The following is a 27,049-nucleotide window of genomic DNA, read 5'->3' on the forward strand; positions in this document are numbered from 1 at the left end:
CAGAGCCAGCAGAGTATCATCCCAGTCAATTGAAAGCTCCAACATACCATCAGCAAAAATTTACATCATCATGGAATTAATTGACATAGTAATGAGTAACCAATATGTTAAAAGTAAATGCGAGTTCCCAGCCACCTTCTGTGACCACCTCACCTATACTTCAATTTTAGTTTATACACAACATATAACATTCAAAACATAACATGTTATACATAACATCATATCATCTTAAATTAAGGCAAACATGTGGTATTTAACCTTTTGGGATTGGCTCATTTCCCTTAGCATTATGGTTTCCAGTTTGGCCCATTTGGCCACAAAGAACTGCATTTTGTTTTTTTTAATAGCTGAGTAGTATTCCATGGAGTAGATGAACCATAGCGTTCTTATCCAATCCTCTGTTGATGGGCATTTTGGTTGTTTCCATGTTTTTACAATTACTGATTGTGCTGCTATGAGCATAGGAGTGCATGTTGGTTTCTCATAAAACAAGTGTTCTGGATATATTCCTAGGAGTGCTATTGCTGGATCATATGGTATGTTGAACTTGAGTTGTTTGAACATTCTCCATACTGATTTCCATAGAGGCTGTACCAGCCTGCAGCCCCACCAGCAGTGGAGTAGGGATCCCTTTTCCCTGCAACCTCGCCAACAAGTGTTGTTGGTGCTTTTATTCATGTGGGCCAGTCTTACTGGCGTTAGGTGGTACCTCATTGATGTTTTAATTTGGATTTCCCTTATAAGTTTGGTTAGATGATTTTTCAATGGCACTCATAATGCAAGTTTTAGCCTAGAAATGTCAGTGTGACCTATTGTATCAAGTAACATATAAATTACCTGTCACTGTGTAATAAGCCACTCAAAAATATAGTGGCTAAAACATCTACTGTGTGGGTTTATGATTGTGTGGTTAGGAGCTTGGGCTGGACTCAGGGAATGTTCCTATGGCTGGTTTTACTCAGGATCCTTCACTTAGTTGCAGGTATTTAGAAACTTGGCAGAAGCTCTGAGTGCTCAGCCAGCCTCTCAACACCTTGTGGTGGCTGCTGGTCAGTGTCAACCATTTGATTTGCAGATCTTAATTGCCTGGTTTCTCTCTGCCTCGTATGGCCATTGCTTCTCCAGTGGCCCTCACAAGCCTTCTTTCATATGGTGTCTCCAGGGTCATATTCCATGTTTGCAAGAGCAAAAAGAAAAAGTTACTTAATGATACTAATAGCACATACAACAAGATAGGCTTTATTTAGACCACCTCAATAGGTGCAGGATTTAAGTGCGAGGGAGTAAAATCTGGGCTGCTTTCAAATGCAGAGAGGCCAAGAGGGGGTTTACAGCCAAGGATCAGGAGGCCGGTGAATGGAAGCTCAACAACAGGAAACATCAAGAGGAAAGATTTGGGATCAACAGCACTAATGGGATTCATACTAAAGTCAGATCAAGGTATCTCACATCACATGGGAGATGGTGCGTGGTGAGGACTCTGTTAAAATATTTAGAGTGCTGTCACAAGTGGGACGTTCTTACTAAACTGACTTGGATGGATTCTTTGCTAAAACTTTTCTCTACAAGAGCACAGATAGGCCAAGTGGGGTTTTCAAAAGACTGACTATAGTTTGGCCACACAAATACTCCTTGTAAGGAGCATCAAGGTCCTTCAAGGCTCAGTCAGAAAGCAACCCACCACTTCTAACATATTTGGTGTTGGTTGAAGCAAGTCACTAAGACAATCATGGGCCATGATGTCACATGGCAGAAGGATATTTATACAACAATGGAAGAGATAACATAGCCTATCATCTGGATCAAATAACTCATATCTTCCTCTCATGGAAAATACCCTTATTTTCCTTTTCCTAAGGGTTCTATCCCATTAGCTAGGCAGGCTTAAAGTCCAGGACATACCTTAGGTGCACCTCTTAAGGATCTCTGAGCCCCATTAAAATATAATTTGCGTTTCACACACACACAGTTTCTACACATGTTAGCCAAGAACTAGTAAATCACCCTAGGGGCAGGAGCTGTGGGTTAGCAGGTAAAGCTGGCACATCCAATGCCAGCATCTAATATGGACTCTTCTTTGTGTCCCAAATGCTCTGCTTCCTGTCCAGTTCCCCGCTAATGGCTTGAAAAGTAATGGAGGAAAAGTAATGGAGATAGCTTAAGTTGTTGAGCCCCTGCCCTTCACATGGGAGACATGAAGAAGTTCCTGACTCCAGGATTCAGTCTGGCCCAACCCCAGCTTTTGCAACCATCTGGGGATAGAACAAATAGACGGTGGCTCTCTCTCCATCCCTCTCTCTCTTTCTATCTCTTTTTCTCTCTGCCTCTCAGTGTACTTCTGATTTTTACACAAACAAGTCTTTATAAAGAAAGAAAATAATCCTAGAACTTTCAGTAAAGGAAGGGAAGGGATAAAAACAACAATTATTATTCTCTAATAATCCTAAAATTCAATCATGTACATGATAGTTGTTCAAGATGCTAAGAATCTTCCTCTAGGGCCAGCATAATAACTCAGTTAGTCCTCTACCTTCAAGCACCAGCATCCCATGTGGGTGCCTGTTCTTGTCCTGGCTGCTCCATTTTCCATCCAACTCCCTGCTTATGACCTGGGAAAACAGTAGAAGAGAACAGCTCAAAGCTTGGGGACCCTGCACCCCTGTGGGAGACCCAGAAGATGCTCCTGGCTTCTGGTTCCCAGCTTCAGATTGGCTCTACTCCAGCTGTTGTGACCATTTCACTCTCTCTGTGTCTCTCCTCTCCGTAAATTTTCCTCTCCAATAAAAACAAAATAAATCTTTCTTTAAAAATAATCTTCCTGTAAAGAAATAAGTTCTGCTTCCTGGGCATGACTCTTCTAGTCCCTTCCTCCCCATGGCTCTTGATGCTGGCGGCAACTCAACCTCTGGCTTCCCAGCTTCACCTTCTTACTCTCATGTTTCCATAAGAAATGGCCCAGGTTTTCAGCAAAGTAATCTTTTCAGCCTACTTAGTTTCCTTCCTCCATCCCTTCTTTCTCCATTCCTTCCCCACCCTCCCTCTCTCTTTCCTTTCTTCTCTTTTTCTTCCTTTCCTTCCCTTTTTTCCTCTCATCCTTTTCCTTTCCTCATATTCTTCCTCCCTCCTTCTATTCTTTATTTCTTATTTATTTATTTATTCATTCATTTTAAAGCAGAGCAACAGAGAGAGGGAAAGAGACAAAGAAAGATATTTGCCATCTGCCGGTTCACTCTCCGCAACAGCTAGGTCTAGGTCAGGCCAAAGCCATGCCAAGAATGCCATGCAGCAATCCCTGATGCATAGAAGGGGCCTAAGCACTTGAATAATCATCCTCTGTTTCCTCAAGCTCATTAGCAGACATATGGCTTAGAAGAAGTATAGTCAAAAATCAAACTGGTCCTCTGACAAGGGATGCCAGCATCACAGTGGTAGCTTAATTAGCTATGCCATAATATTTGTCCATTATCCTACATTCTTTACATAGAAATCTAGGACCTTCAGGCCTCTTAAGTATATTTCAGTCATTTGTAGTTCAATCTGATACTCCCTTAAAATGTTTTGTGAATCTCACATATTCATAGTGTCACCTATTCTAAAAACAACTCGAAATAATTATTTTTAAAATAGGCATTTCTACTTTGGAAGACATGTCAAGGTGTCATGGGACAATGCCTTTTTGTCTAACTGATAGGGAAAATTTGACACTAACTTAAATATTTTAAATATTCACAAAGATTTCTTATAGCAGTATTTTTTTTTTACTTTAGAGTTACTCTAAAGTTATTTTTGCTTTTGAAATCATTTGCTAATAGACAGACTATTTTTTAACCAAAATAGTCCTGGGCCTTTTATATTTTCTATGAAATCTTCTGCAACACTTTAGGAAGCTTTATTTTCTTCTGCCTGTGCCAGGCCATGCACCATAAGAAGTTCGTGTTGCCCCTTTTCTCCTGTTACCTAAAGATTGCCATAGTCAAGTTCATTGGGTACATTTTTCTACTTTCAAAGTTGCACAAATCACTACAGTGCAATTCAGATGATATTTTCCCCAAGACTCCTGCAGTAGTTTTTTTTTAAAAAAGATTTATTTATTTTCATTACAAAGTCAGACATACAGAGAGGAGAGACAGAGAGGAAGATCTTCCATCCGATGATTCACTCCCCAAGTGAGCCACAACGGCCGGTGCGCGCCGATCCAAAGCCGGGAACCAGGAACCTCTTCCGGGTCTCCCACGCGGGTGCAGGGTCCCAAAGCTTTGGGCCGTCCTTGACTGCTTTCCCAGGCCACAAGCAGGGAGCTGGATGGGAAGTGGAGCTGCCGGGACTAGAACCGGTGCCCATATGGGATCCCGGGGCGTTCAAGGCGAGGACTTCAGGTGCTAGGCAACGCCGCCGGGCCCTGCGGTAGTTTTCTCACCACCTATTGGACAATATCCAAAGTGAGGTCACCTGTTCTCATTTTTTGTCAGTGCAGTATCCTATTTCTGATACCCATAACTATGTCAATCAGAGCTCAATCATGAAAAGCAGTGTCCCAGGAAGTATGATGAGACAATGAGTATGTCTGGCCATGGGAAAAGCTGAGGGACTAAGAGTTGGAGATGAGTAGTTGGAAAGCCATGGAGATCACCAGCATTTCCTTCAACCACTGGAAATGCTGGTGTCTGCATGGGACTCTGATAGGGTAAGTCCACAATGGGGGCCCAAATAGGACCCTGAAAGGAGGCTTGAGAGAGATCTGAGCAGCTGCTGACTCTAAGAAACTAACACCTCTAAGAGTCCCTGTGCAAGCACCTGTGTGTAGGCATGAATCGTTGCTCTTTGTCAAAGCCATTAGCAGGAGAGAAGGACTAAAGGTAGGGTACAGGAGTGTGAGAACAGATCAGAACACCTCAAGCACCCCTATGCCTATTCACATTCTCATCTCATCACAAAACAGCCTTCAAAGAATAATTACCGTTACCTTCCATATTTCTTAACCAACTGTAACATAGAATTATACAGGGAAAATTTTAGGGAAAAGGTTGCACAGATCAACTAATTGACAATACAATAATTGAGCATGCTCCATGCATGTCTGCCTAAATTAAGTTGGAAATGCTGTTTTAGGGTTCAGCATAGATTTGAGAAAGGTTCTAGGAGAGAGCATGGAAACACCGATAAGCAAAGTGCGAAGCATTCACACTGTTGAACACCCATATTTGCCAAATGTCTTGAGCAGCATTACCAAGGGAATCAAAATGATGCTGTTATGAACCTGGACCACTCCCTGGATTCCTGCTCCACTAGATTGTTCACCACTCTGGTTTCACCACTTAATTTGCCTAGTTCATTCAAATGATCTGGATTTCCGTGCTCTTATCTATAAACTGAGCAACCACATCTCACTTACTTTCTCCATATATTTTTTAAATAATTAAATGTTTATATTTATTTATTTATTTGAAAGGCACAGTTATATAGAGAGCATTTCACTTCTGCTTGTTTACAGTACAAATCACTTCTGCTGGAGCTGTACCAGTCTAAAGCAGGAGCCAGGAGCATCTTCCAGGTCTCCCACATGGGTTCAGGGGCTCATGGATTTGAACCATTTTCATCTGCTTCTCAGGGACATTAGCAAAGAACTGGATTGGAAGTGTTGCAGTTGAGATATCCACATGGATACCCATATGGGATGCCAGTACCGTAGACAGCAGCTTTACCCACTACGTCAGAACACTGGCCTCTCCCACATGTTGTTTTAAGGAGCCAACGGGTATCTGTCAGTGCTTTTGTTAAATTGATGTGATGATAATTCTACAGACATATGTAGAGTAATCATCTCTATCCTCCCATAACCATTTGGCCAATTTCTTGCTGTCCTGCCTTATTGTTGCCTAGATTTGTGTTGGACATGGAGTTCAACAGTAACTTGTGGAAAAATGAAGACTCTGGCCTCTCCTTCTTAGGTCTGCTTTCCCAGCTCCTTGTCCACAACAGAAGCCCTTTCCTATACTAGGTGGTTGATTGGGGGCCTAGGGAAGGTACAACAAGATTAAGACCCTCAGTATTCCAGGCCTTCACTATACCTTCTGCCTAGATACAATCACCACTGCCGCATCCCCGACATTCCACCCACTGTCTCTGGTTGTCTAAATCCTACCCACCTTTCAGTTCTGAGCTTAAAAATGTTCTCTTCTTCCTAAACTTTGTTGTTTTTCCTCTTCATCTGGATTCAATTTTGCTTTAAGCCCCTGGGGATGCCCATATGTCATTGCATTGCCATACCATGACAATGCCCAACACATACACATACTTATCTTATTCTTTTACTAAATGTCACATTCCCAGAAACAGGGAACTTGCTTATTAAGCTCATACAACAAATAAGTTACTTCTGGCATCCTCCACACCATAGGCCAGACAGAACTTGGTACATAAATATTTGTTGAATTGAGTTAAAAGAAAATGAATTGAATACATGCAACCACATGTGGGTGCCCTAAATAATAATAGTCTGTGTGGACAAGATCGCCCACAATAAGAACAAAAAACAAAGGGTCTGTGATCCTCAGATACATAGCACTTTATTATAAACGTTCTGTCTTCACCTGATGAATTTCCTCTCTCACATGACAGCTCCCAAAATGGATCAATCTAAGCAGAAATCAGGGCTCAATTCTCTGTTTACTCTCAGAGGTGAATGGTCTCTGCAGAACTTTATAATCCATAGCAGGGGACACAAATATGAACCAGAGCCAGTCAACCCTCTGTTTAGTTTATGGCTACAGCTGTCATTTGGGCCACATCCTCTCTGAGAGACAATCCATGCACCCAAGATAAGGTTTCAAGAGGCCCTCAAGCCAGGAAAAATGTTTGGCCAAGTGTCTATGTCTTCTATCATGTAACTCTGAGGGTTGCAGTTCCTTTTTCCAGTCCAAAAAGATTTCCAAAAGTAAAACCAGTATCAGAAAATGCTCATGTTATCTTTCTACTCTTGGGCCAGTCACTTTTCTCTCTGGATCACAATTTCCTCTGAAAGGGAGGAGATGGTGTTTTTTTGGTCCCTTCCAGCCCTGATGCTTCAGGACTCTATTCTAATCTGCCAGTTGAATTTGCAGGGCCCCACACTACTGGGCTTCTTTGTTTGGCTCCTAAAAGTGTGTACATGATTCAGGTTTTCCCATGGGTTTCAGCTGGGGCATGCTTACCCAATTTCTGAAAAAGTGTGGCTAGGCAGGTGATCTGTCATCAGAAATATAGACTTAAGCTCAGAAATTGTATAAGGAAGAAGGTTGTTATCACAAGCATTCATTGTATCTTTCCTCCATCTGTGTACTCTGTGGCTGATTTCACTTGAAAATATTCTTGCTTTAGTTACTACAGACCTCAGAAGGGAGACCTGGGGGTGGAAGTTTCAACAACACTATTGGAATTATTAATGTGCAACCAATTATTGTGGCAATCGATTTTACATTGCATTGTGTAGACCACATACAAATTCAAGTTTATGAAATTCATCAGCAGATAGTAATCTGTAATTCGAACCACTGTTATCTTCTATTTGGTTTATTGAACGAAACACTGTGATGACTTTTTAGAATGCTAGCATATCAAAATTAGAATGGAATATAGGACTCAGTTTCAGCTCCTGTTTTACAGGTGAATGACTGAAATGTGCAGGAGAAATGAAATAGCACCCAGGACCACCTACTACCAGATTCATAAACTTCACATGCCTCCAAAGCAGAGAACATCAACATTGTGTCCTTTACCTCATACACTTCTCCGGGAAGGTTTCTCAATAAGAGCATTTTAACTGGTTCCCAATTCACAACATTCTTTAAAAATTTTTTTAACATTTATTTATTTTTATTGGAAAGGCAGACAAAGAGAATGATTTATTTTTATATATATATACAAAATCTCCCATCTGCTGGTTCACTTCCCAACAGGCCTCAGTAGCTGGAGCTAAGCCAATCTGAAGCCAGGAGTGAGGAACTTCTTCCAGGTCTCCCACGTGGGTACAGGATCCCAACGCATTGGGCCATTCTCTGTTCTTTTCCTAGGCCACAAGCAGGGAGCTGGATGTGAAGTGGAGCAGCCAGGACAAGAACTGGTACCCACACGGGATCCCAACATATTCAAGGCACCTGGCCCTCTACTTCACAACATTCTAAACATATGCAGACATACAAGAATAGCCAGTAGACTGATTTAATTACAGGAGAGTACAGAAAGAAGACCTAAACTTTGCAAATACATTAGAGTCTGCCAATATTCCAGGAAAGGCGAGCAGCTTTACACAACTCCAGATTTCCAGGATTCTCACTTCCATGTAGTAATGGGATGATTGACAATCAGAGCAGTTTCCCTGGATCATCAAGAAAGGTTAATGCATTTTACTTAAGAAAGAAGCAATTTGTGTAAAGCATTTATAAAACTATTGCACCTAGAAGAAATTTTAAAAAATAATTATAATTACATAAACCTTCAGCTATCTAGAAAACTCAGTTACCCAAATAACACAGCGAGATTGTCAAGAAGCGACATTTCAGTTGTGTGAGGAAAGGCATATTCTACAGGAGAAGACTGAAGTGAGTTCACAAGTATTTGCAAAAAAAGTAACAAATAGCAAAGCCATGATCTCATCTTCTGTTTACACTCCAATTCCCAAAGTTAGTGATTAATTGTCCTTGTGTTTTGTTGCCAGGGCAAACTGTTTTCCTTTAAAACTCTCTCTTATTTTAAATAAATAAACCATTAGTTTCAAAACAGAAGTGTCAAATGTCAAGATAGACCTGACATATGAAGTTAATGAGAAAAATAATGAATTCATTAGAAGCTACTAGAGATAGGCAGACTTGGAGAACTTTCCTTTAATGAGTTAGGAAAGCATCAAAAATCATTCTTGTGAAAAACATTCTCATGTATCTTGACCACTGTGTCAAGCCAGAGGATTCAAAGACAAACTCAAGCTTGAAAGCTTGAAAGGTTGGGTGTGAGATAAGAGTGTGGGCTGGGTCAGGTATTTCTAGCCAAACAAACCTACCAAGTAGCTGACCTTTCATGCTTCCCAAAGCAGTCCAATCAAATAATCTTCAGAAGTTAAAGCTTTCTACTTCAGCCTCTGAATCTGCTGAGTTTTCTTTCAGCAAATGAGTAATGTCTGACACGTAGGTTTTTAACATGCACACACAGTCATGCACTCACACAGTTTCTGAATGATTTTAATAAATAAATAGTTTCTGTGCTTTTAAGAGTTTCTATCAAGTGTGATTCTGTTAACATGACTTCCCTGTTCAAATGTTTTCATTGTCTTTCACTTTGTTCAAGTTCCATCAGAATCTACTTTCCATGTGTCACTCCAAGTACATCTTATGTAATTCCTGAGGCTGTTCTTATTCTACTTAGGATGGGTCTTGCACTTTTAGCTCTGGCAAGCATTTATTGGGTAGCTACTATTTGCCAATCACTGAAGATACATCTGTAAACAAAACAACCTCCTGCTCATCTAAAATTCCAGCTCTAATGTGGATCTCTCACCTCCTCCCTGGTGCACATGTAGTGTTTGTGCTACAGCTGAACCATGGGTTACACTACATAATAGTTCTCTCTATGCCTGCTCTTCTCATTCAGTATACAGCACCATGTCTTCCTCATCTCATTACTTTTATCTCATCCTTTTCTCAGCGACAGGACTCACTAGATGCTCAATGAGTAATCTGAATTGTGTTGTCACATGTGGAAAGTTCCTGGTGTGTATAGACTCAGTGAGGTTGCCAGACTCTTTCCACATTTTAACCTGAGTTATTTTCAATTAATAAAACACATGGGATGCCAACAGGAAAGCTAAATAGAAAACTAATTCTGAGGAAATAACCTGAAATGCATGAAAATGCTCAGATGGTCAACTTGACTTCACCTATGATGTCTTTCCTTAGCTCCCAGAATCAGTTCCCTTCTGTTTGGGTATCCCAGGTTACTGGATCTCATTGCAGACAACCCATTTCTCTTTCTTCTTGGAAATCAGAAAAGAAACTAAAATGAGAAGTTTTTCATATTGTTTTCTTTCTCTTTGACCTCAAAGGTAGAAACTGAAGATCAGGTGCTGGCGACATTCTGTGGCAGGGAGACCACAGACACAGAGCAGACCCCTGGCCAGGAAGTGGTCCTTTCCCCGGGCTCCTTCATGTCCATCACTTTCCGGTCAGATTTCTCCAACGAGGAACGATTCACGGGGTTTGATGCGCACTACATGGCTGTGGGTGAGTTGGAGGATGAAGCAGCTCATTTCCTAGCCTCCCTTTCTTACTCAACATGACAGCATCCTGCGTCTGCAATTTTCTGGTGAATCTGCATTCTCACAATAATCCAACTTAGTCACCTTACTACACTTGTTCCATCACATATCTATTTATCCAAATACTCCCTGTCCACCCATCTCATTTTTTACGTATGTAGAGGTAGATTTTAAACATCAGAACATTTCTTTCTAAATAGTCCAACATGCCTACCTTTTTGCTAGAGTTCAATATCAATTCAGTTTGCTCTTTTCATATGAAATTTACTTACAATGAAAATCTTAGCAAGCATTTGTTGATTTTGAAAAATGTTTGCTTAAGAAAAACTTGAATTTTACCATCAGCCCCGAACATTTTTTAAGCTCCTTTCTAGTCAACCCCTAGTCCCATCTCCCCTTGAGAACATAATTATCTAAACATAATTATTTGATTTTTTCTGCCATCTCCTGATATTTTATGCCTCTTCTAAAACTGCATATAAGAAACACAAAGAAAATGCATTTTGAGGATGGTGATTATTTTACATGCTATTACACGCATTAGTCATTTGCTCCTATTCATGGCAGAGTAACATTCTGCTGTATGAATTTACCACAGATAATTTGTTGATTGACACAGGGGGGTTACTTATCTTTTTTCTTTCATTAATAAAGTTTCTAAGAGCCTCCTACACTAGTCTTTTTATGAATATGTTTTTATTTCTACTGAATGAGCAGGAAATTGCTGCTTCCCAGAGGCAGTGTGTGCTTTGTTTTATTATTTCTAAAGCAATCATGTAGTTGCATTTATGTCCACCAGTATGTGAGACCTCTGACTGTACCATATCCTCAGCAACAGTGGCTGTCAATCTAGAAGTGTTTTAAGATTCATATATATATATTTTATATATAAATCAGAAAGTGAGATTTACTGATAGAAGAGACAGAGAGAAAGCTCTTTCATCTGCTGGTTCACTCCCCAAGTGGCCACACTGGCCAGAGCTGAGCTGATCTGAAGCCAGGAGCCAGGAACTTCTTCTGGGTTTTTCACATGGATGCAGGGTCCTGAGGCTTTGGGCCATCCTATACTGCTTTCTCAGGCTACAAGCATAGAGCTGGAAGGGAAGTGGAGCAGCAGGGATACAAACTGGCACCCATATGGGGTCCCAGAGCCTGCAAGATGAGGACTTTAGCTACTAGGCTACCATGCCAGAACCCAGTCTAGAAGTTTTTATTCACTGCAGTATGTATGAGCAGTACCTCATTATGGCTTAAATTACATTGCCCTGATGACTAGTGAAGTTGAGAATCTTTTCATGTGCTCATAATACTCATATATCCCTTTAGGATAAATGTATGTTCAAATACTTAGAACTGAGTTTGATCCCATTATAGGCTTAGGAAGCTGCAGCAAGAAACAGAAGAATCTGTGTTGGGGTCAGCTTACCTAGATGTGAATCCTGGGTTTGCTACTTACTGTCAGCCTGGCTTTGAGTTCTTTCATCACTCTGTGTTTCAACTTCAGCAGTGATCATCCAGTTTCCTAAGGTTGTTGCCTGGCACACAACTGTTGTCGTAACCGCAAGAGGACAGTGGTCGCACCAACAGTCAGTGAGCTTGGGTTTGAACCTGTCTCAGATAAGTTGCATGACCTCTCTAAGCTTTCTTATTTGCAAAATGAAGTGAGCTGCTCCATCTGATTTGTATGTAGGGATTAAATGAGAGAATACATGAGCATCCCTCCCTGCCACAAACACACACACACAGTAAATGGTTCATGCTAAGTGTTATATGAATGGTGGCTGTTGTCTACACCATCATGCACATGTTGATTGACTCAGAGATTGTACCCACCCTGCAGATGTGGATGAATGCAAGGATCGAGAAGACGAGGAGCTGTCCTGTGATCACTACTGCCACAACTACATCGGCGGCTACTACTGCTCCTGCCGTTTCGGCTACATCCTGCACACAGACAACAGAACCTGTCGAGGTAGGGCCTAGAGATGGCTCTGTCCCTGAATGCTCTAGGTCACATCTTCCCGTAAGATTGGAGGAGGCTCAGAGGAATGAAAGCCATGCAGTAGGAATGAAAGCCATGTTTAAAGTGAAGTCAGAAACACACTTAGGATAATGCACAAAGGAAGATACAAAAATACCCATGCAGGTTGAAAGCCCAGCTTCTCAAGTAACTGCAAGAGAAAAGTTTCAGACTATTAGTCATCTTTATTCTTGAGCAAGCATGTCTGCTTTGTAGGTCCCTGTCTCCTCTGCAATTGTAGGGGCTTGGCGTGGCTGAGTAAGGTGAAAACCGGGACACCTCGTCCTTCCTCCCTGAGCCATGGACTATGCCTTACCCAGCTTTACTTTATTCTCTTCTTTTCCATGACCACTAAGCTCTTCTAAGTTCAGCTCAAAGAAAGAAAGAGAGGAGAGAGGGAAAGACAAAGACAATAAGAATATGTCTCCTTCCTTCCCTCTGTTTTCATCTCATCATCCTGCTCCCTGTACAGCAGTCTCTACAGCAGGCTGAGCAAGAAAGAGGAAATAGAGGGGTTGAGCCATGATTTTAGGAGGAGCTCCTGGGCTTGCATGGCTATAGCCAACTAAGCACATGGTGTGTTGCAGCAAAGGCTCCATTTGCTGCTCCTAGGTAATGGCAATGTGGATACAGCACATTCAGACGTAAGCCCACCTGGAGAAGCTTCCCTTAGATGGTGAACCCTTTGAGAAATGACAGAATCAGGAGAAAGAGGGCATCCCAGGGCAGTGCTGTAACAGCTGCGAAATATGGGAGTGTGCTGCAGGGGAAGCCTCTGGGCTAGGCTCTCACATGCAAGTGAGGGAGGGCTCACAGGACGAAGGAGAGAGAGAGAGAGAGAGAGAGAGAGAGAGAGAGAGAGAGAGAGAGAGAGAAACAGAGAGAAAGGAGGAGGGCTTCCAATGGCTATTTTCTTTCCCAAATGCCTGCAACAGCTGAGGCTGGACCAAGTCAAAACCAGGAACTAGAAACTCCATCGGGTTATCCCACAAGCGTGGTATGAACCCTGGTACTTAGGTTATCTTCCACTGTCCTCCCAGGGGCATTAGCAGGAAGAGCTGGGTCAGAAGTGGAGAAGCCAGGAGCCAGTGTTGTGGCACAGTAAATTAAGCCATCATCTACCATGCCAGCATCCCATAGGTGCACCAGTTTGAGTTCCGGCCACAGTACTTCCTAACCAGTTCCCTGCTAATGTGCCTAGGAAACCAGTGGAAGACAACCCAAGTGTTTGGACCTCTGAGAGATATTCAGATGGATTTCCTGAACCTGCCCCAGGCATTACAACAATTTAATGAAAATCAGCAAAAGAAAGATTGATCTCTCTTTCTCTCTCCTCTCTCTCTCTCTCTCTTCCTCCCTCCATCTTACATTCTGTCTCTCTGTGTCACTTTTTCTCTGTCACTTTGTATTTCATATAAATTGGCAAATATTTAAACAAATAAAATGAGTACTAGAATTTTAACCATCACTCAGATATGGGATGTAGGCATCAAGCAGTGGCTTAACCCACTGTGCAATGCCTACTCTGAGGGTTATATTTTTTATTGTTTTTATTTAGTATTTATTGTCTACTATGTGGTGAGTACTGTGGGGGTTAATAATACACCACATAGAGGAAGATTTCCAACCCTTTATTTCAGTTTCAGCCCTGTTCCAAGGAGCCTTCTTTTGATAGCACAAATATGCAATATATTTATGTATACACAATATGCCTGTCTCTGTCTCAGGCACAAAAAAATTAAGGATATCTTTTGGTAAAAACAGCTTGAGCCCCCTTTAGGGCAATAACGTCTTGAGAATACCTGAAATGAAAATAGAAACAGATGGGGATTCAAAAGTTCCGTCTAACCCTTGTTCAACAGCCTACCTATATTTCTGTCCTACAGTTTCTCACATGCAAGTCAGTAGGCTGAGCAAGCAGCATTGATGTCCCACCACCAGGATGGGCCAGCACAAGGGTAAAGCCGCAGTGGCTATAAGGTGCCTCAGCAGAACTCCAGCATGTTGGATCTTTAGCTAAGTAAAGATTTGGAAAACAAAACAGAATCCCCAGCATGGCCAGGCTCCCAGCATGTTGAATCTTTAGCTAACTAAAGGCTGTGAAAACAAGGCAGAATCCCCAGCATTCATGGAATTCACAGTCTAGAGGGGCAAGAAACCCCAACAACTTCCTATAGGCCAGAATGTCAGTAGCAGGACAACACTATGAGGAAACAAAGCAAGAGCAGAATGGGCAGATGGGGTGAAGTGGGGTTGAACATATGTAATGAGCCTGCATGAGGATAATCAAAAAGCTCCTCAAAAGCTTATAAAATAAAAGTTTATTTTGATGTCAAAAGCTCTTGAAATCTATACATGTGAGAGGTCTTCAGAAAGTTTATGAAAATGCATGTTAGAAAAAATATTTATATACCAAAACAAATGTATCCTTTAATACCAGTTTCCACAGACTCTTGAAGTTACACTCATATTGAATGAGAGTCTAGGGTGGCTTCAAGCACAGACCTAAAGCAATTCTATGTAGAGAGGCAAGAAGGGAGAAAGCTATTCAGATATACCCTGAGTATGTCTCTCAAACTTTCCCATCCTAGACCCCTTTAGTACTTTCCGCCATCAGAGAATCTCAAAAGAAAAGTCAGCCCACAGGGCAAACAGTGCTGAAAAGAAAATTGGAAACCTGTGTTTGACCTTGAAAGCTGAAAGTGCTGCACAATACTAGTGTTGACCTTGAGTGAATCACTTCCCCTCAGTGAATTCAGTCTCCCCCATTTGTCAAATGGGAATATTTTTTCCTTCCCTTCCCACCATACAGGAGCACTGGGAAATTCAGGCAGCAGCAGATGGACAGGGAGTTATGGTGGCCGCAGTTGTGATCTGCCACTTTGTCTGCTATGTTTCCCACAGTGGAGTGCAGCGACAACCTTTTCACCCAGAGGACCGGTGTCATCACCAGCCCTGATTATCCCAACCCTTATCCCAAGAGCTCCGAATGCTTCTACACCATTGAGCTAGAGGAGGGTTTCATGATCAGCCTGCAGTTTGAAGACATTTTCGATATTGAAGACCATCCTGAGGTGCCTTGCCCCTATGATTACATCAAGGTGAGCCTGCAATGAATGCTTGGAAACTCTCATCGAACGTGGGAAAATTGATACTCTGGGTGATTCATTTTCTCAGGATGGAGTTGAGCTGCTAGTTTTCCAAAAATTCAGTCATTAAAACAACATGTACTAACTTACTCTGATCTAGCCAAGAGCTCTTCTCTGGCTGCCTAGGTGGTTTGAGGAAGAGAATCAGAAAGTCAGATATGTACCTTAAAAAGATCCCTGGGAAGTAGGCCTTGCTTTATGATCATAATCTGTGTGGCCACACAAGATTCTATGTTTGGTTCTGCCATACTTCCTAATAAACTTTGAAAAGGGGACTCTTATTTTCACTTTGCATTAGGACCCACAAATTATTCAACTGATCCTCCTTGAGGGAAGGAGCTGTGTGGAAGGAAAAATATTACAGGCAAATTGCCTCTTGGTTTGTGCTTATTCCCAACACAAGGGTGAGATGCAAAGGCAGCCTGTTTTTGAGTTGTGGCTGGGATTGTGGAGGGATGTGGATTTGAAATCTTCAGGAAATAAAGTCAAAAATTCTTGGAGAATGATCAGCTTAAAGCATCCAAATAGAACTGAACAGCCAAGCAGACTCAGATCTCATGAGAGGTACTGAGCTGGGGATAAAGTGAGTCACCATCAACTGAGCACATAAATGCTGGTTTAAACCACTGCAACAGTGGGATATTCTAGAGAGAAAACAAGACAGTAAACTTGAACAGCTAGAGAGAGGAGGTGGAGGCCAAACACAAGGCTGGACAGAAATAGAAAATGAAACTGCCAAGGACAGACCTCTCATGGGTGGGAAAGGCAAGGAAACTTGCAAGTCCATAAAAGAAGACTCCATAACTTTGAGCCTGACTGGCCTCCTACTTAGGTCCAGCTGCTGAGAGATGCCTTGGCTAGGAGTGGGACAACAGGAAGCACAGGGCATGGGCTTTCCACTGCTATGTAACAATATCCCAAAACTACAACAGCTTACAATGATACTCATTTCTTGTTTTTTCTCATTCTGAATTATCTTTAACCAGACATATTTATGAAGAACAATCATTTGATGGATGTGTATACACAGTGTGTTATGATCAAAGCAGGGTCATTGACATTTTCACATCTTCAAACACATCTCCATCCTTTGTGGTAGGAACCTTCAGACTCTTCTTTTTAAAACGCATAATAAATCTTTGTTTAAATCATAATCACTACCATGCTGTACAACACCAGAACTCATTCCTTCTACCTGTTGGTACCCTTTACCTGAGTTTGGTCTGTTGCTCTGTTACCTTATGCTTTCAAGCCTCTAAAAACCATTCTTCTCCCTCTTATTCTCCTCCTCCTCCTTTTTCCCTTCTTGTTCTTCTTCTTGAATTTTGTATTTTAAAAATTTTATTTTTGACCATGTTTACATAATTGAGAAGGATGCATGTCCATGAGGAACACTGATTAGGATGGAAAGGGTCAGGAACAGAGGAAAAGTGGATGAGACCACTGTTTCCAATTTTCTTTTTCTTCTTCCTGTATCTGAAGAAATAGGGGAAAGAAGGGGAGAAGCCACACCCAGCATCCTAACTGTATCAGTACTCAGATAAGGTGGACAGCCACTCAATGTCATCGCATAACCCAATGTGGAGTATGCTCTGAAGGTTTAGTTCAAATGGTTTTGATAGTTCTGAAATGCTTTTGATTTTGTTGCTCCAAAGATGAGGAAATCCTTCCAAGGTCCATTGGCTGACATAATCCAGCTTGGAATCTCTATTCACCCAGATACTTGCTGTCAAAGCTTGGCTGGGAGAGTTGTCCAATTTGTTCTGCCATTCATAAACTGCTATGGTACTAAATGTCCTCTGCAGGCCCCAGTGGACTGCTTATCCCCCATGTGCATCTGGACATGCTGTCCACTGCACAGTCGTTAGCAACTGAGGAGGCCCAGTTCTGAAACAGGCACTCCATGGTCAGAATACAGATCCTGCAGTTCCACCTGTGGTTGGAGTTCCAAGTGCAGCAGTTCAGTTGGGTGGGTCTCCAAAGAAACCTCATCTGAGGTGACCGCATACCTAACTCCTGTATGTGCCGGCCAGTGCAGGATCTGGCGCAGTCTGTCACCCACATCAGACTACATACACACTGGCAGTTGCAGTTGCTGGGTCAGTTCTGTCTCCAACCCCATCTGTTATGCAAATAATGGATGCTGTGACCCAATCCAGCTTTGTCCACCACACCCCTGGCACTCATGTACACCAGTGGGAACTACAGTCCAGTCAGAATGACCCCCAATTATTCCCCACTAGGATTGTCCCTAGCCCTGGTTCCTACACATACCTATATGTACAGCAGACTGGTCCAGTTAGTCCTGCATCCCGTTTGACTTTTGCATACACCAATGGTTGGTGCCACCTAGCTCAGTCCAACTGATCCCACTATCCAGCCCAAACGTATGCTGGCAGGTGCTGCCACCTGTCCAGCCAGTCCACCCCCAACCTTGGTTTTTATGCTCACCAGTGGGAGAAGAAGTCCATCAGAGAGGTGACAACAGTTTCCCTACTAGGTCCATTCCCAGTCCTGGATCTTGCACTTTCCAGATGGTGCTGCACTCTAGCTTAACAGGACTTGCCCCCATTCCCAGCACTTGTCAATTGATTCTGTGGCAAAGCCCGATCAGCCTGAACTTATTCTGGCTCATGCATGCACCAGTGGATAAAATTGGCTAATCCATCCTGGATCTCTACCTAACCCAACCCACATGCAGGCCAATAGGTGCTATGGCCCTGCTTAGCCTGGTCTGTCTTGGTTCCAGTTCTCACACTCACCAGAAGGAGCACTGGCCCAGCAAGGGAGTCCTCATTACTCCCCTACTGGGCTCAAATCCCTCCACCCCCCACTCCCTGCCCTTGACTTTCCTTGATGCTGCAGCCCAATCTGGCATGGCCTGCCTCACCTCAGCATTTGCTGACAGGTGCTGTAGCCTGGCCAGGCCTGCCCCCAGTTGTAGCTCATGCTGGTGGATCCTGTAGCCTAGTCCAGATTGGACTGCTCCCAGTCTTCTTCCTTACACTCACCTGCAGGGATTGTGTCCTGACAGAGAAGTTCCCCAGGCTCCTCTATGAGGCCACCTACCAGTGGCAGATCTTGTACACACTGGTGGGTGCTTGGCCCAGCCTGACTTGTCCTGGAAGGTATAGCAGCCTTGCCTGACTGGCCCACACCCATTCCAGCTCTTACTGTTGGGTGCTACAGCCCAGCCGTGCCTAGTCCTCCCCCAGATCCAGCTATTGCATTGTTCAGCTGGTGCTGAGACCTAACCCAGGCTGTCCTATACCTACTCTGGTTCTTGTGATCACCAGCAGGTGCTAGAGCCTAACCTAGTCTGGCATACCCCAAACCCAGTTCACACTCATGTCAAGGTATACCACAGCCATGTCCAGCCAGTTTGCCACTCCCATCCCATCCTGGCTTTTGAGCTCACCAATAGGAAACACAACCCAGCTGGGGTGTCCCCAAGCTCCCTGACCAGGCTTGCTTCTGGCCACAGATCTTCCACATGCTTGTGGTTGCTCTGACCCAGCCCTGCATAGCCAATTCCCTGTCTTGACCTTTGCCATCAGATGTTGCAACCTGACCTGACCTGGCTTACCTCCAGTCCCAACTCTCACTGATGGGTGCTATATCTAGCCTACCCAGTCTACCCGCCATCCCTGGTTTCATGCAAACTGGTACTTTGCATTCCATCTTGGCTCCTGCACATGCCAGGGTGCTAAGGTTTGGCTTAGCTCTACCTGGTCTGCCTTGCCTCTTCCCCCTTCTCATCCTTCTCCCTGCCAAAACCAGCCCACACACTTCTTGACAAATGGAGCTGTCTTGCTCAGCCTGGCCAATATGCAGCACTGTCTCACGTGCTCACCAGCAGGAGCTACAGTCCACCAGTGAAGTTCCCCAAGTTCCCCCACTAGGCCCACTGCCAGACCCAGATTTGCCAGACCCAGATGTGCCAGCAGGTACTAGGCCCTTGCCCAGTATAGTCTGAACATTGTCTAACCCCTCTCTCTTGGTCTTTGTATGTGCTAGTGGATGTTACAGCCTGACCTGCCCCATGCTCTACTCCTGGATGTGCCTACTAGTGCTATAGCCTGGACCAGTGCAGCCTGCTTAGAAGTCCAACACTCCATGAGTGTTGGGGCTTCCATTCACATTCCTAGCTCAGTCCATAACCCACCCCAACTCTTGAGCAAATCAGTAGATATTGCAGTTCCACAGAGTAATCCCACATATCCCCCACAGAATCTGCCCCAGACTTGGTTCTCTCATGTATGGTCAATGTCTTGACCTAGCCTAACATTACCCATCCCCTGTTCCAACACTCGTGGGCAGATATTGTGATCTAGCCCTGCCAGGTGGGCTCCCAGCCCTAACTGTGTGTATCAGTGGGTGATGGTCAGTGATATTAGATGCTAACTAGCCCAGCTCAAGTCTCCCACATGTGCAGGTACATCAGTCTGACCCAGAAAGGTCCTCTAACTTCCCTCCTCCAAACTGCTCAGTCTCAACCCCCTTGCTTATGTCCAAGTACAATGGTCCCATCAGTAGATGTCATGGTCCCCCAGAAGCTATTCCTTACCTGGAATGTACTCCTTCAGTGATCACCCCTCCCACACATCCTATACCCACTTCCCTGGCCAATCCACAGTCTCCATGCTCACAAACACATGGTTCACGAGCTGGGTCTTCTGGTAGGGCAGTGTGCTGGCCTGGAGCTCCACCTACCCACCTGGGACCCCAGAACCAGTCTGCTGCACACATGTTGGCCTGGAATACCATCCTTCTGTCCAGCCTGGACTCAAGCACGTTAATGAGTCTACAAGCCCAGTCCACCATCACGCCATATCAGCATTCCAGTCTGGGGTTCTTTTTTGTTTGTTTGTTTGTTTAATCTATTTTATTGTATTGTTGTTGACAATCTTTACATAGTTAATTACAGTTAAAGGAAAAAGAAGAAAAAAAGAAGAAAAAAAAGAAAAAGAAAAAGAAGAAAAAAAAAGGTTCAGGGGGATAGGGAAGTGGGTAATGCTATTATGTCCATATTGTTTCCATCATGTATCTGAGGTAAAGGGGGATATTGAGGAAGAAGCCCCACCCGGTTTCCCGCCCACCCCAAGTCCCAGATGTGGGGCATGCTCTGAGATATGTGCTCAAGTGGTGTTAATAGTTCTCCAGTTATGAATCGCTGCCAGTTTCGCTCAATGAGGTCATCCACTGATTGATATGGTCTATCATAAAGTCTCCATTTGCCCCATATTTCGCTGCCAACATATAGCTGAGATGAATAATTGTCCTGTTCTGTCTTCTGTCTTTTCTTGGTTAGAGTTCTGAGTCCAGCAGTTCGATTGGGGAGATCTCCAAAGATACTTTGAGGTATTCCCAGATTAGTTTCTTGTATGTTCTAGCAAGCACAGGGCCCGGGACAGTCCATCACCCCGATCTGCAATTGCTGTGTTGGTTCTGTTTTCGGTCCCGAGTTGCACTGGAACCAGTGGGTGTTTCAGTCCAGTCTGGTTCGACCCTTACATCAATGGGAGCTGCAGCCTAGTCGGGGTGACCCACAATAACCCCCACCAGGCCCGCCCCCTACCCTGGTTTGCCAGTATGTGTAGCAGAAGACCAGTCTGTCCCCCATCCCATTTGGCTCTGGTACTTGTCAATGGGTATTAAAGCTTAGTTCTATCTAACCAACTCAACCATCCAGCCCTCACGGATGTTGTTGAGTACCTCTCTATCTAGCCATCCCAGCCCCCGTCCTAGTTTTCATGCCCTCCCACGGGAATAGTGACCCAAGAAGGGGGAACCCACTTTTCCCTCCCAGGTCTCTCTGTCCCGGTTTATGCACTCTTTAGGTGGTCCTGTGATTTGACTCGACAGAATTAGTCCCCAGTGCCAGCTTCTGCCAGCTGATGCTGCAGCCCTGATCTAGTCCACATGCAGCGCACAGGTGTTGTAGCCTTGCTTAGTCGGGTCTGTCTCTATCCCAGCCCATGCTCTCCAGTGGGAGTAGCTGTCCGGCGAGGGGACCAGCCCCTTAATCCCCCCACCAATTCTGCCCCTTCCTTCCTGGATCTCACCAGTCTGGGGTTCTAATACCACCACCACCACCACCACCTCCATCCCATCTGGGACCTAAATACATGGGGAAGTTCCCAGGGTGCTCTGCTTTGCCAGTCCCAATCCAAGTTCCCAGGTCCCCAGAGGCCACCTAAACACTGCCTTGGCAGAAGCATAGTTATGACGTCAACTTTTTGTTGTTGCTTATTTTCACATATGAAAAAGAACATGTATTTTTCAAATTTGTTATTTATTTATTCTTAAATATGTATGTATTTGTTTGAAATACAGAGTAACACACAGAAGGGAAGACAGTGAGAGACAGAGAGGGGAGACATATTTTTCACCTGTTGATTTACTCCTCAAATGGTCACAATAGCAAGGTATGGGTCATGCTGAAGCTTGGAGCCTGGAACTCCATCAGGGTCTCCTTTATTGGTCTCCTGGGTGGGTAGCTAGATTGGAACTAGCATTATTGGGATTTAAGCAACTACTGATATGAGGTTGCGTCACAAATGTAGGCATAACCCACCATACCACAACATGAGCCTCTGTAATACCCATTTCCTATTTGAACCTTTCTTTGGGTCATAATAAGCTCAGCTACATTCTCTGCTTAAGGTTTTATGAGACTAAAATGAAGGCTTCAGCTGGATAAAGCTCTTATCTATAGACCCTGGGGAAGCGTGGACTCCCAAGATCACTTAAGTTATGGACAGACTTCAGTTCCTGGTAGTTCTTAGACATTAGAGTCTATCTTCTTGCTGGCCATTAATCTGTGGTCACTCAATATTTGGAGGGAATGTTTCCCCCAAAGTCCTGGAACGTAGTGTGGGGGAGGTGCCTACATTAGTCGCTACATCTGCTCATATGTGATGCTTTCTCTATCTTACTTTTCTCAGATTAAAGTGGGTGAAAATGTCTGGGGACCCTACTGTGGAGAGAAAGCCCCAGAAGCCATCAGCACCCAGAGCCACAGTGTCCAGATTCTGTTCCGCAGTGACAACTCAGGAGAGAACCGGGGCTGGAAGCTCTCATACAGAGCTGCAGGTAACTCACCCATCCCACATGTGCACATGCACACATGTGAGTGTGCACACAACTCACATGCACCTGCATACACCCCACACAGAGCAGCTGTGCTCAGCACTCACAAGGCTGTTGACTCTGGTGGGGCTCCCAGTAGAGGAAATTGGGACCAAGGTTCATGCTTTTTTCCATCCATAAAACAGGGCCAAGGGCAGGCAGATTGCTGGATTACTCTGGTCATTTTCAAAACATACTGCCCTTTAACAATCATGTGAGGGAGATTGTCTTGTTTCCTCATTCCCATCCCTCAAATGGCGAACCATGAGACCTGAAGTGGATCCTCCCAGCTCTAGCCTTCTGTAGGTCTGGAACGGGAATTTAGGTGTGGACCAGATGTCCAGACTGTTCGTTTCTACTTTGAATGTTTGCTTCCCTCCAGACCACTAGATTGGCAAAGCCAATGGATCTCATTCCTCTGGTTCCTGAGCCATCCGGTCTTGGTCCAAAACTAATAGCACCATTTGACCTAAGAGGTCTGTAGTAACTAAAGTAAGAGGAGGATGAATATCAGTGACAAGAAAATCACAGCTGGACATGACGAATTCAGTTCATAAACCCTGATGTTGTGGTCCTGGCTGCATTATCACATCCAAGGCCTAGTCTGGAGAGAGAAGCAGAAAGGGCATTGACAAGAGTTTGTCCAAAAAAAATACCAGGAATCGGCATAGGCCTGACCGTCTCATTAGATTTGGGCTTATGATCAGAGTCCCACCAAGGCTTTGAAATAGCATCCAGGAAAAAGGGCAATTGGGAATATCCTAGAGGCCCCACAGGAAAAGCTAGGCTCAGCGAATGACATTACAAGGGCACAAATTTCCACAGTATAGGAAAAAATTGGATTTCTGAACTGGAGGACTTCATGTGCTGAAAATACATGCCTTGGAATCACTTAGTTTCATGTTACTGTACAAATGCACATAGATGTTCCATGACACCTAAAAAGATGTAGCAAAGGAAGCACCACACAGTTGGATCCAGTGGCACATAGAATGCTTTCCAGCCCTTAGTTTTAATGAACTCATCTGGTCAACGACCTCATGTTATGAATAGGGAAATGCAGAGCCAAGTTGGAAAATGACTTATAGTTCCAGAGTTGCCTGCAAGCCTGAGAAGGCCAGGCCCCTGGCACTCAGTTCTGTGGGCTTTTTACCCCCATCAAGCCTTGTATTCTAGAGTCTGTTTCTTGGTATTTAGACCTTTCCTTGTTTTCTCACTTGCTGTCTTTTCATTTGTTGCCCACCAGGAAACGAGTGCTCAGAACTACAGCCTCCCATCCAGGGGAAAATTGAGCCCTTGCAAACCACATATTTCTTCAAAGACCAAGTGCTCATCAGCTGTGACACAGGCTACAAAGTGCTGAAGGTGCAGAGCCCAGTTTGGGGAGGGGAGCAACCAAACCCAACAAACCTTCCCGAGTCCCCTGAGCAGATGGCCCCAAGCTTATCACAAGCCCCTGTAACACAGTCTCCTTCCAAATGTTCCTGAAATCCAAAGCATGCATCCCACACTGTCTCTCACTTCCTGAAACAGCAAAAGTCTTTTATAAGAACAGGACCTTACTTGAATATTTTTTAAAACTATGGACAATGCAGCTGTTTAATCAGGATAAAAACCTTCAGAATGGTCATCAGGCTTATGGGATAGGTAGTGGAGGGATAGAGGAAAGGAAAAACAGGGTTTTGCAGGAGGCAGATGATCATTCCTTATATTCCTGTCCACTGAATGGTAGTTTCCTATGAATCAGTTGGTTAAAATTAAAAAGAAAAAAAATCCCACCTTCCCTGAGATCAGTTAAAACAGAATCTTGAGGGCTTGGAATAGGTTGTTCTTCGATGTTCTCCAGTTGAGTACTGCGTGTAGCCAAACTAGAGAACCACCATTCTTGAGAATGGCTCTCAGAGAGGAGTCCCTAGGCAACAACATCACCCAAAACTTGATAAATATAGCCATGCCCATTCTTGGGCAAGCCAGACCCACAGAATCTGAAACTTTGGGTGTGAGGCTCAGGAGTCTGCTTCAATAGCCCTCTGGGTGATGCTGCTTGCTCAAGTTTGAACACAATTGCTCCAGAAAAGAAGTCAAGCTGACAGGCTTCTCTTAGGAGCCAAGCTCTCCAGTGCCTTCCAGAACACAGCCCTGGCCTCTGTGTGAGGGGCGTCATCTTCCCTTTACCTTCAAGCTTGCCCTTGGAGGTCCATGGTGGGAAGTCCTCACAGAGGAGAGCCATGTTTGGAGATCCAGTGCATTTGGATGCTAAGTAAATATTTGCCCCACCCAACCTCCTTTTTTTCTCCCTTGCTATTTTCTTGCTGTTTCTTCCCAGGATGACATAGAGATGGATACTTTCCAGATCGAGTGTCTGAAGGACGGGACGTGGAGTAACAAGATTCCTATCTGCAAAAGTAAGAAAACAAAATGGTTGATTGCCAAGGATGTTGTGCTCCCTCTACACACTCACACACACACACACATCTGACACACACTAATGAAATCTGAGCATAGACAACACAAAAGGGAAAGCTTGGTAGGAATACTTCAAGATCAGTAGAGACAAGGCTTAAGAACACTTGAAGACAGGACAATAAAGGTATGCACACCCCCTTCAGCAATAACACTTCAGGATCCCAACAGAAACTTCTCTTATACCACACCTTGCTTTATGAATTCTGATGTCAGCTCAGCCTGCCAACAGGCTACCAAATAGCTGGAAGGACAATGTGTTCCCAGGTAGGGACTCAGCCCATTGCTAATTCAGGAAACAATTTAGGTGCTGGTACCCAGGACAGAGTGACCTTGCTATTCTCTGTGTTGCCATATCTATACACACTACATCTTCTGGGGCAGTTTAGGGATTTGTAGGGAGTGCTGTGAGGGTAGCACAGGGGATGGAGCTCTTCCGTGGACTTCAGTTCTTGCCCTGCCCCTGCAGTTCATGCGCTCTGATCATGGACAGGTCTATTACCTCTACTGTAACATAAAGAAATTTGGGCTAAGTTTAGTGTCCTAGAGTATAGCAGCCCTTAATAAAGTCTGTGGAAAAATGGGCTTATTTGAGTGCAAGTAGCATTTTAAAGCCATGCATATTTTTGTAACAATTATCTTTCGTAAAGTTTTGAAGCCTCTCCATACATGCCAGTGATTCTATAATAAAGCCCATCTATATCTAGCAATTTCTAACCATTACTCCCTCCCCCTCCCCAGACCACAGTTGCAGTAGCTGCCTTATGGCAGCAGTGGAACAAGAAAGTCGAGTAATAGCAAACAGAGAAGGAAGGAAGGGGTGGCAGTTACTTTAGAACACTGAGATGAAGAGTCAACAATTGGGATAGCTGCTCCCTCTGCCCCCATTCCATGACTTCTCATAAAGATTTTGGGGTGCTGACCTCTTCCCTTCCTACTGAATGTCCAGCAGTGTGCCAAGCAGACAGAGAAATTCCCACTGAGCCAAGGGGGATGCTGTCATACCACGCAGCTCCCTTGATGTAAATCCCAGGGAGAACACTGAGGTAGAGTGTGTTCTCAATTTTTCTCTCCTATAATGCTGTGGCTTGAGTAAGGGCCCACTGTGGGAAAGGGGGGGCATGTTTTGACTTCGACAAATGTTTCCTGGATGCCTTGGCAGGGTTCTGTAGGAATTCAGATGGGAAAGATAACTCCTGACATGGGAGGAGTTCTCAGGGGCAGACACCCCCAACTCTAACATGTGGTTTCTTGTGGAGTGCTGCGGCTGAGTTCTGGGACACATGCTGTATAGGACAAGGCAAAGAGTAAAGAGGTTATGGAGTCTTCAGGACAGACTGGGAATCAGAAAGCTTCACATTTAGATTCTAGCCATTGAACGTTTCTAAGCAACTAACTCAGACTCATGTGACCTCAGTTTCCTGCACTCAAAATTATTCTAGGACTAAACAGGCTAACACATTTGTCACATGGGGAGCACCTGGAACAAGTAAAAGCATAGCAGAAGCTTATGTCCCCCTACTTCCTGACCTAATCCCCTCACTTCCTAGACATTTTTTCCTAGATGACATTTCCCTCACTCACAGGTGTCAAAAGTGGAAAATACTATTCATGATACTTTTCTGTGATGAAGCACTTTCTGTTTCAACAAAAGGTACTATTATATTGACAAGTGTTGCTTTAACAGGACTTTTCAAACAACGGAATCACTTGTTATTTCTGGCTAAGGAAAAGAGAAAATGTCCTGCCTTATTCTGACCCTATTCCGTGCTGATTTAAGGCCACTAGATTTTCTTTTTCAGACATAGCTGTTACCTACACTCACTCACTAAATGTTGAGCATGTGTAGCAGGTACATTGCTGGGTCCTAGGGAAGTTGAAAAGACAGGGAATGTGGGTGGAATACTAGGAAGAGACCGAAATTATACTCTGGAACCTGAAGTGGGGATCACGGGTTGTGGCTCTGGCCCTTCCTCCTCCCCTTGTTGTGGTGAAAAATCCTGC

General features: G+C 44.0%; 1 protein-coding gene across 3 annotated transcripts in view; it reads left to right on the forward strand.

Annotated features, from left to right (window-relative positions):
* MASP1 (MBL associated serine protease 1) overlaps positions 1 to 27,049 on the forward strand; it is a 76,260-nt gene that overhangs the window by 18,845 nt on the left and 30,366 nt on the right. For all 3 annotated transcript variants that reach the window (XM_004577773.4, XM_058662132.1, XM_058662133.1), the window contains exons 3-8: positions 10,070 to 10,247; positions 12,123 to 12,254; positions 15,207 to 15,403; positions 22,399 to 22,546; positions 23,829 to 23,947; positions 24,909 to 24,987. In XM_004577773.4, the coding sequence (XP_004577830.1) occupies positions 10,070 to 10,247; positions 12,123 to 12,254; positions 15,207 to 15,403; positions 22,399 to 22,546; positions 23,829 to 23,947; positions 24,909 to 24,987 (853 nt within the window). The remainder of the gene's footprint in view (positions 1 to 10,069; positions 10,248 to 12,122; positions 12,255 to 15,206; positions 15,404 to 22,398; positions 22,547 to 23,828; positions 23,948 to 24,908; positions 24,988 to 27,049) is intronic.

This window comes from Ochotona princeps, chromosome 3, assembly GCF_030435755.1.
Source record: "Ochotona princeps isolate mOchPri1 chromosome 3, mOchPri1.hap1, whole genome shotgun sequence".
Classification (NCBI taxonomy): domain Eukaryota; kingdom Metazoa; phylum Chordata; class Mammalia; order Lagomorpha; family Ochotonidae; genus Ochotona; species Ochotona princeps.